Genomic DNA, 11082 nt, shown 5'->3' on the forward strand with positions numbered 1-11082 from the left:
GTAATACTAATAAAGACAAGTGCAAGCTGCTGCCTGTATTTCTACTGTGGACTGCTTAGATGCTCAGGAACCATCTCTACTGGCACAATAACTTTACATTATTTATTCATTATTAGCGTCTGTAGTTATTGATATTCTGATTGTGAGTTAATTATTTCATAACCCAGAATATGACTATGGTGTTTTTTGAACACTGTACATTATTTATTAGGCTAAAGGGAAAATGTAAATGATGTATATCAAACCCGACATTCAGGAATCATCAGCCTCATGTGACTGAATGGAAATGAGGATAAATTATGTAAAAGGTGTTTGTTGCTGACAGACAGACTCTCCTTTTCTCTCTGACTTTAATAGTTTCATAAATAAAAGTTAACGGGGGAAATAACAGATCATGAAAAGACAAATCATTCTAATAAATGCAGAGAGTTATTTTAAGTCAGTTTGTCAGGTATTATAAACCCCTCTGACTGTCAGGCTGCTTCACTGACGGTGTGTGAAGCAGAGCTACTGCAGGTCCTTCTGCTGCTGCTCAGAGCTTCAGTTAACACAGATTATAACTAGATGGTGAATCAGAAGACAACTAAACTATAAAACGTTTAATCTGTGATCTGTTTTCACTCCGGTATGAAACTCCAGTGATGTTGAGAGGTAAAGTTATCAGATCAGTCTGATCGGCAGCAGCGTCCAATCAGTAACTGATATCCAATAAGGGGGCGTGTCGGTCGGCAAAAGACTTCCGTGCAGGATACACTGGATACATCCTCGCTCATAGCTCCTCCGTCAAGCCTCCTCGATCCTCGATCCTCGCTCCTCGATGCACAGGGCTTTGGAACGGTCTTCAAAATGGCGCACCAGAACTACTTCCGGTTCAAGCGAGGATCGAGGAGCGAGGAAACGAAAATTAAGAGCTTTGGAACGCACCCTTAGTCCCACGGGAGATGCGAGCGGAGGAGGCGAGGAAAAGACTCGAGGAGAGAGGAAACGAGTAAATATTTTTTTAGAGACATGAGACATCGTTTCCTCTGAAGCGTCACGTGGAGCGACGTCCGTTTCTGATGACAGCAGCAGCTGATCACAGCTGGATCAGCTGTCAGTCAGCTATAACAGCTGTTTATGTCTGACCTGATCTAATATTAATAAAGAAACAGAGTTATCAGAGCAGCAGTGTTTCCTCTCTGTAGCCTGTTACCTGTTTAACAAACACCTGCACATGAATAACAGCTGCAGTCTGTATTTCTACTGTGGACTGAGTCCTGCTTAGAGGACCAGGAACCATCTCTACTGGATCAATATCTTTATATTATTTATTCATTATTAGCGTCAGTATTTATTTATATTCTGATAGTAGAAGTTATGTATTAGTCTGAATGTTTCAGGGAAAAGTGAAATGGAAACTCATATCAAACACGACGTTCAGGAATTATCAGCCTCACATGTGACTGAATGGAAATGAGGATAAATGATGTAAAAGGTGTAAAAGAGAGACCCTCCTTCTGTCTCTGACTTTAACTGTATCTTTAATAAAAGTTAACGGGGGAAATAACAGATGATCAAAAAAAAACTCTTTATAATAAATGAAGAAAGTTATTGTAAATGTGTATGTCAGCTTTTATAAACCCCTCTCAGTGTCAGACTCCTTCAGTGACGGTGTGTGAAGCAGAGATCCTGCAGGTCCTTCTGCTGCTGTTCACACTTCACCATCAACATGGTCCGTTTGTTGTTCACACCTACAGTTAACACAGATTATAACTAGATGGTGAATCAGAAGACAACTAAACTATAAAACGTTTAATCTGTGATCTGTTTTCACTCCGGTATAAAACTCTAGTGATGTTGATGTATCAGATCAAACCGATCGGCGCAGCGTCCAATCAATAACTGATATCCAGTAAGAGGGCGTGTCGGTCGGTGATAAACTTCCGTGGAGGAAACACTGGAGGATGCACTGGTGTATCCTCGCTCATAGCTCCTCGCTCCTCGATCCTCGCTCCTCGATCCTCGCTCCTCGATGCACATTTTATGAATTGGGACGTCCTTCAAGATGGAGGACTGAGATCGATTTCCGGGTCACAGCCGGAGGATCGAGGAGCGAGGAGTCGAGGAGGCGAAAAATGCTGAAATGAGAAGGACCTTAAGAGTCAGGCTTCCCTTCCTGTTCATGTACCTGGATCACATGGTCAGTGTGGCTCCTCCCCTCTCCATTTACAGGAAGTCAGGTGAGTTTATCTGAGTGTGTGTGTGTGTGTACTTGTTTTCATGAGAAATGAGGACAATTCTATAATAACACAACTTCAATATCAGGATGCTCGGAAAAATGAGGACATTTTTGGCATCTTCATTTTTCCGAGCTCACCACAGTGTTCTAGAGCCTCGATAACATAAAAATCATCTCTGACTAAAATATAGCCTTGGACAAAATCTCAACAGATGGATGTATTCGTAGAAGCATGGCTCGGAAATACTTTGATTCCCAGGTCTCTAGGACCTTGGGGAAGGCACGTCCCCATTTGTCACGTTTTTTTCAAAAGTCCTGATATTGTCTATAAACACTGTGTGTGTGTGTGTGTGTGTGTGTGTGTGTGTGTGTGTGTGTGTGTGTGTGTGTGTGTGTGTGTGTGCGCGCGTGCGTGTTCAGCGTTCAGCTCAAGGAGGATGAAAAGAGGAAATATTGTACGTCATCACGCGTCATATTATAGGGGAACACACATGCGCAGTAATCTCTGGTCTCTGGACTCCGATATGAGCCAATAGCAACGCAGGACCGCAGCTCCAGTTACACTGCGCATGTGTGAAACCCCGCCGCTCCAGACCGGTCCCAACCTCTCTCCATGAGCCGTGTTTGAGCTCCGGACGTGCGGGCGTAGTTTATAGGAAGGAGACCGTTACCGTTACCGTTATGAGACGGTATGAGACATTATGATCTCTCTATCTCTCCTGCTGTAATGTGATGTATGATAGACTAGCCGTGTTTTCACACTCTGGCCTGGGTTCCTCCGCCTGGCCTCTGATCAGACTGCCGTTGTCCCTGCTGCTATTTAAAGCCCACAATCATCCGGGATGTGGTACAGAAGTGATTTAGAAGATGGATACGAGTCTACTAAAACAGGTGAGACAGCCATCAGATAACTGGGACGACCAGACGAGACCTAACGTCCGGGCTGGCTGCTAGATCCATTACATGTGTGTTAAAGGCCGAGAACAGCTGCAGTCCAGCTGACGGTAGCTCGGATATGATGCTACTGTGCTATGCTACATTAGAACATCCTATCATTACACTGAGCACAAGAGGAAGAAGTGAGTTTCCGTTTATGAGCTATGAGTTTTCTGGCTTTGAGCTGTTCTGCTGCCAGTCTGTCCAGCTGCTGGTAAACCCAACCCAGTAGAACCCAGTAGACCCCAGTAGACCCAGTGGAGAGATTACTAAACCCAGTAGACCCAGTAGAGAGGAGATAACTGAACCCAGTAGAGAGATTACTGAACCCAGTAGACCCAGTAGAGAGGAGATAACTGAACCCAGTAGACACAGTTTTGAGGAGATAACTGAATGCAGTAGACCCAGTAGAGGAGATAACTGAACCCAGTGGAGAGATTACTGAACCCAGTAGACCCAGTAGAGAGATAACTGAACCCAGTAGACCCAGTAGAGAGGAGATAACTGAACCCAGTAGACTCAGTAGAGAGGAGATAACCGATCCCAGTAGAGGAGATAACTGAACCCAGTAGACCCAGTAGAGAGATAACCGAACCCAGTAGACCCAGTAGAGGAGATAACTGAACCCAGTAGACAGGAGATAACTGAACCCAGTAGACCCAGTAGAGAGGAGATCTTTTAAAATGTGTTGTTTCAGGCTCCAGTGGCGGTGGTTCTCCAGGATGGGCCCCTGGCCACGAATCAGCCTGGCACAACAACCCCCCCGGCCCTGGGAACGGTATCTGTGGTGGGCGCCGCCACAGCACAGTGTCCGACAGCGGTGACACTGGCATCGGCACCTATTGCTCTGACAGCGTGGAAGGTAGGATGTCCTGTCTGTTCATTCTGCAGTGGTTGAATGAATGTCAGCAGTGTTGATGGGATGCATTTCACCGTCCAACATTCGGGAGCAATTTGGGGTTAAGTGTCTTGCTCAATGACACATTGACACATGACCCGGAGCAGCCGGGGATCGAACCCTCGACCTTCCGATTGGTGGACAACCTGCTCTACCCTCTGAGCTACAGCCGCCTGTAATAGAGATGCAAATCCCTGCCATGCTGGGAATGCTGACGTGCCGAGTCAAACCAAGTCAAGCCAAGCTAACAAATGTGTATGTAAATACCCTGTTAGTTGTACCTAGGGTCCGGTCTAAGACCCACAGAGAGGCTGTGGTTCGCCACCATGGCCCCAGCCTGTGGAACGGCCTGCCGGAGGACCTGAAGGGAGCAGAGTCCGTGGATATCTTTAAAAGAAAACTGAAAACACACCTTTTTAGTCTGGCTTTTATCTAGTTACTAGTTTTATTAAACTACATTTTATTTTACTCATTTAAATGTCTATATTAAATGAAATGAAATGTATTTATTTATTTATTTATTAACTAACTGTTCTCTTTAAGGCTTTATGCTCAGCACTTGGAGTTGCATTTAATGTATGACTTGTGCTATATAAATAACGTTTGATAGATTGACTGTTGCTGGTAGTATGCTCTCAGATAACAGAAACACAGTAATGTTCACTAGTATGCCTCTGTTGATGATGATGATGATGATGATGATGATGATGATGTCTGACATGATTCTTACAGACGACTCCAGTTCCAGTACCACGCCTCTGTCCTCCCAGCCGCTGGCCCAGCATCCCATGGGCCCTGAAGACAGTGCCGTCCCCATGGTCCACGTCATGCTGTCTCCGTCCTCCTCACCCTACACCAGCTTTAGAATGCCAGCCTCACCCAGCAGCACAGGGCGCTGGAGCAGGTCCTGTCAGCTGCTTTCGCCAGCCATGTCTCCCCTGGGTGCACCAAGCGGTGTGGACATAAAGGACCATCAGCCTATCCGGAGGTGGTCCTCTCTCACCAAGTTGTCCTCTGATAAGTGCTCCCCTAGGACGTCAGGCGATCAGTTCAACCCAGATTCACACGGCTCCCTGGACAGAGGTCGGCTATATGGGTACAGAAAGGAACCCCTTGGTTCAAACGTGGACCTTTATCTACCTTTATCTTCCTCCTTGCACTGCCATAGCTTGCTGCAGCGCTCACCAGGTGCTGGCCCCTGCTACCGATACAACCACAGCAGCAGATCCAATGGTTTGGAGACAGACCTGTCCCTTTCCTCAGCTCTGTCCTCGTCGGTAAAACACAACAGTATGGACATGAACTATAGTGCTTTACCAGAAGCTAAACTGGCTCGGGGAGGTGCTCAGGTTTATGGCCTCAGCAGTCCCACACAAACAAACTCACCACTGGGTCACCAGACAGATAGAGGCTCTCCCATTCAGCCTGCAGTCCGCACCCAGATGTGGCTGACTGAGCAGATGGAGTACCGGCCCAAAGTAGAGGGGGGACTTCAACTGGGTCAGATCAGTGCTACTGGAACAGAGGGCTGTGGTGGAGACGGGCCGTTGTCATGTCAACATGGACGTCATCAGGAACCAGGGCTTAACCAGGTGAGAGGAGTATTATAATAATGAAATGGGAAAAGAAATGAGGACATAGAGGACAGAAGAAGGCAAAGAAAGAGTTATTGGATGGGCAGAAGGAGGTAAAGGATGGATGGAGGAGGTTTATGCTCAAATATCCAAATGTTTAACATGCTCAATTCACCTTTCTTTAAAGCAATGATTTAGTGCCATGTTACAGGACCAATATGTAATATATTTACTGTAATAACCATGACCATGATATATCATCAGAGATTAAGGAAACATACTGAACTGAAATACAGGCTTCTCAGATAACAATGTTACAGCCAGTATGTTCTCCATTCCGGTCCATAACTTCTGTTTTTGTTTTGGACGGTGTGATCCGTCTGCTGTCCATTTCAACACTCGTTGTTACATATGAAACTAATTAGCATACAAACACAGCCTTCTGCAGCCATGGAAGCTAGCTAATGGACTGGATCAACAGAGATAACGTTAACGTTAGATTCTACCGACCTGAAAAGCCTCGGCACATCTCTCTGTGGTCCGTGTGCAGCTGGTTATCAAAGCAGCGAGTATTTGAGACACACAGCTGGTGAAATGATTCTGATTACTACTGCAGGCCAGAGGCTAACGCCTTGATGCTAACACAGTCAGTCACACATCATTACCGGCAGGTTGGATAGGGCAGGTTGGATAGGGCAGTTTGGGCGGGCCAGGTTGGATAGGGCAGGTTGGGCAGGTCAGGTTGGATAGGGCAGGTTGGGCAAGGCAGGTTGGATAATGCAGGTTGGATAGGGCAGGTTAGGCGGGGCAGGTTAGATAAGGCAGGTCGGATAAGGCAGGTTGGATAGGGCAGGTTGGGCAGGGTAGGTTGGATAGAGTAAGTTGGACAGGGCAGGTTGGATAAGGCAGGTTGGATAGGGCAGGTTGGGCAGGGCAGGTTGAATAGGGCAGGTTGGATAGGGCAGGTTTGGCAGGGCAGGTTGGATAGGGCAGGTTGGGCAGGGCAGGTTGGATAGGGCTGTTTGGGCGGGTCAGGTTGGGCAGGGCAGGTTGGATAGGGCAGGTTGGGCAGGGCAGGTTGGATTAGGCAGGTTGGATAGGGCAGGTTGGGTGGGCCAGGTTGGATAAGGCAGGTTGGATAGGGCAGGTTGGGCGGGGCAGGTTGGGCAGGGCAGGTTGGATAGGGCAGGTTGGGCGGGCCAGGTTGGATAGAGCAGGTTGGGCAGGTCAGGTTGGATGGGGTAGGTTGGGCGGGGCAGGTTGGGCGGGGCAGGTTGGGCAGGGCAGGTTGACCTCTCTAAAGGGTTCATATCTTTGTCACCTTTTTCACCCATGATGAGTTTGCATCCGTGGATTTGAATGATTCAAATACGTCATTTATTTGGGCTATGATTTGAAAATAGTTTTTAAAAGTTTTATTGACCAAAGCCACAGATTTTATTACATTTTAAACAATCAATTACCGATCATTAACATACTATCAGTTAAGAGAATTGCTTTATCCTTACAGGATGTAAATTATAAGCATAATCCGACCACATCACCCCCATCTTCATCCAACTGCACTGGCTCCCTGTTAAATCCCGGATTGACTACAAAAACCTTCTGCTTACCTACAAAGCCCTCCATAACCTCGCCCCCACCTACCTCACAGACCTCCTCCAGGAGTACACCCCCTCCCGTTCCCTCCGCTCATCATCAGCCGGACTTCTGACCACCCCCACCTCACGCCTCAGCACCATGGGAGCCAGGGCATTCAGCTGCTCTGCTCCCAGGCTCTGGAACTCACTCCCCCCACACATCCGGCAGTCTGACAATATCACATCATTCAAATCCCTCCTCAAAACCCACCTGTTTAAACTGGCCTACTCTCTCTAGTACTCATCCGCACCCATCATATGTGTCTGTACAAATATGTCTGTCATGTCCTGTTGTTTTTATATTGTTTTATCTGTCTATGTTTTAATTGATTCTTGTAAGGTGTCCTTGGGTGTCCAGAAAGGCGCCACTAAATAAAATGTATTATTATTATTATTATTATTAAGATGTCATTACATAAAGTCATTATGTATTTTTGCACTGTCTGTGTGTTTCCAGATGCTGATGGGGACCTCCCTTCCTATCAACACTCTGGTGAAGGTTAAAGAGGGGCTGCTGAGGCAGAGAGAGCTGGAGATAGATAGGTAACACTCAGAGCTGCCCTCACACTATCTCATGTCTCTGTTCCTTTTAATCCTACTTTCAGTGTGTATGAACCAGAGGAGGCTGGTCCGTAGAGACAGAAGAGACTGAAATAAACCATTACCAAATCTCATTATCATTTTATAAAATATTTTTTTCTCTCTTCTTGGGCTGCACGGGGGTGCAGTGGTTAGCACTGTCTCCTCACAGCAAGAGGATCGCAGGTTTGAACCTGGCTTGAGGCCCTTCAGTGTGGAATTTCTCTCTTCTTCGGAAAGAATCCATTATTGAAATTCTGATTAAAATGCTTTAACCTGCAGTAGGGATGCACCGATACCACTTTTTTCAGAATGAGTATAAGTACAAGTACTCACATTTTGGTACTCGCCGATACCAAGTACCGATACCGAGTACCGATACGAGTACTTCTCTGTGCCAAAAAACCCTCGTTAACAGCCAGCTGGAGGGTGTGAGCGACACACGGCAGGCTGGGGAGTCCCGCATACGAGGCGGTGAGCTGCGACCGGCTCTAGGTCGGCTTGGAAAGGCTCGGGGCGAAGGTGGCTCGCGGCCGCAGCTTTGCAGAGCTCCCCGCCCGGACCTCACCGCACAGTGGACAAAGGGCTCGCTGCTCCCTCTCTCCCCACCGGGGACAGCCCCCTGCTCCCGGTGCGACTGTCGACCGGCAACCACGTTGTGCCGCCAGATCGGGGCTCAGCCCAGGTAAAAGGCGGCAGGGGTCTGCAGCGATGTCGGCAACCCACCCAACCCTCCTTGAAACATGGACCAAGGAGTCCAACGTATGCGCGAGTCAGAGGGTGTAATCAAAACCTTGTGGCGCAATGAAAGTGAGGGCCGGTGCGCGCCGGCTGAGGTGGGATCCCGGCCCAGTGGGGTCGGGCGCACCACCGTAAAGTGGTATCGGTGCCGTTGTATCGGAGCCGTTTTGCGAGTACGAGTACGAGTACATGAGCACAGTATCGGAACCGATACCCGATACTGGTATCGGTATCGGTGCATCCCTAACCTGTAGGGCAGGTAAGAAACTGGTGGTGGGGCAGAGGACAACAGGTTCCTGCTGTCCCCCCTTAGGGCGAGACCTCTTCTATCAATTTAATGTAATCCATTGTTTTATTGGCTGAAATACATAAAATGACGTACTACACTAAACACTTAAAGATAAATTCTATTTAGGCATTTTCAACAAAGTCCACATTTCCTTTTTTCAGATTTCCTTTTTTCCCCCAAGCAGTAGATAGCTACTTGTGTTAGCAGTGCTACAGTTCTCTTGTTGTAGCAGCCCTGAAATACAGTAAGAAAGTAAGCTAACGGCAAGAAGGGATTTGGACTGGGAGGCGTGGCAGTGGTAGGACGCCGCCGGGGAGAGAATGGAGAGCACTTCGCTGCCAGTGCAGCCTCGGGCCTCGCTGCCTCGGGCCTCGCAGCCTTGGGCCTTCGCTGCCTCAGCTGTCCAGGCTGGAGTGACGGCGGGACTGCAGGACTGCAGGACTGCGGTGTGGCAGCCCGACCTGTTCTACCTCTGTTCTAACATGTACCAATAAGAATGTAGAGATAACCCCAACACAGCTGACTCCCCAGGAAGAAGAACTTGTTTCTCATTACACCCCCAAAATAATAACAGTCATAACTGCCCTGTTTCAAAGAGATGTTGATATGTCCTACATATTTACATATTGGAATTGATTTGTAAATGATATACAGGTTATTGGAAAAAGGTCTGGATGCTTCCACATAAATACCTAATCATGAATAAGGTAATATAATATACAATCATTTCCTAATAAACAATGTATAGACTGATAGAAAAATAACCCCTCAATCATCACTATAACCCACCAGCAATGTGTGATGAGATCCTGCAGCCCTCTACCTGATACTGTCTTCTCTTCTTGTTATTATTATGATTATTATTTAATAATAATCATAATCATAATCATAATAGTAGTAGTATGTTTTGAGGATCAGCGTTCCCCTGTAGGACCGGGAGGTGGATCAGAGAAGTGTTTAGCTTGCCACTCAGTGGAGGACAGCAGCCGTGCTCAGCCTCATTTCACAACAGTAGCACTGGATTACAACAGTGACCCAGATTCACAGAGAGAAATATGAAAATGTCCATAACTATAATAAATATGTTCCGAACACTGTAACTCCTTATCCTCTTTCTCTCACCTGTGTGGGTGTCTCCTGTAGGCCCTAATGTCTGCCCTCATCCTGTCTACACATAAAGCTGTTGTATAATGCTCTCACATATTTTGCATTTACACATTATTAATGTCATATTATATAGACATTATTTATAGTTGACAATGTTTGTAAGCAGGAGGTCATTCTGTGTTTCAGACAAAAGCAACAGATCTTGCAGCTCCATGCACGGATCAGAGAGAATGAGCTCCGAGCTCAGCAGGTCCTCCAGGGCCAGAGAGGCCACAGTCCAAATACTAAGGTAACACTTCACTCATTCATTTAGAATGTGATAATCACATCTGATATTTTCATAATACAAGTTGTGGTTGTCCAATAGGAACCAGCGATGAGAGCACCATGCAAACAGCCGTCTGATAGGCTGTGCTGTGATGAAGAACTGGGGAGGAAGCTAGCGGTGGCTGAACTGGAAGTTCTCCAGTTGAACGAGTTCTTCAAGCAAGTCACACGAAAATATTCAGAAGACATGAGAAAACTGGAGGAGAAGGTACAGGAAAGACTGAACTCACGTTATTATCACATCATATTACATTCATTAATGCAAGGAAAACGAAGAATGGTGAGCAGAGCAACTATTCCTTCTGATCCTCCACACAACCACAGCACACGAATAACGGCCACGTCCTATTCACCAGACATGATAACCCATGAATGAATGTGTGTTTGATTTCATAACATCGGTATATCTGCATTTTATAATATGTTGAAATGAGTTCATTACATTGAAGATGATCCTGTAGTATAAACTCTGTGTATTAGTTCTACTGTATGTTGACAGATAAAGACGAGGGATCGCTACATCAGCAGTCTGAAGAAGAAGTGTCAGCGAGAGAGCGAACACAACCAAGAAAAACAGCAGCGCATAGAGATACTGGAGAAATACCTGTGTGACCTGCCGACGCTGGATGAGGTGCAGGCCCAGGCCCAGCAGGTACACACACACACATACAGAAACATACACACACACACACACACACACAGTGTCTGCCAATGCATCCGGACGCCTGGTTCATACAGAAGGCTCAGAAAAGCAGCTTCCAGAAGTCAAGAGT

General features: G+C 46.7%; 1 protein-coding gene across 1 annotated transcript in view; it reads left to right on the top strand.

The window, feature by feature from the left end:
• The first annotated feature begins 2814 nt into the window (after nt 1-2814).
• The window catches only part of cep85l (centrosomal protein 85L), an 18083-nt gene continuing 9815 nt past the window's right edge, over nt 2815-11082 (top strand). The window contains exons 1-7 of the mRNA XM_074615200.1: nt 2815-3109; nt 3852-4016; nt 4785-5644; nt 7724-7809; nt 10169-10271; nt 10350-10517; nt 10809-10961. Coding sequence (XP_074471301.1) covers nt 3061-3109; nt 3852-4016; nt 4785-5644; nt 7724-7809; nt 10169-10271; nt 10350-10517; nt 10809-10961 — 1584 coding nt within the window. The 5' untranslated portion in view covers nt 2815-3060. The remainder of the gene's footprint in view (nt 3110-3851; nt 4017-4784; nt 5645-7723; nt 7810-10168; nt 10272-10349; nt 10518-10808; nt 10962-11082) is intronic.

The sequence above is a fragment of the Sebastes fasciatus genome, chromosome 18 (assembly GCF_043250625.1).
Source record: "Sebastes fasciatus isolate fSebFas1 chromosome 18, fSebFas1.pri, whole genome shotgun sequence".
Classification (NCBI taxonomy): Eukaryota; Metazoa; Chordata; class Actinopteri; order Perciformes; family Sebastidae; genus Sebastes; species Sebastes fasciatus.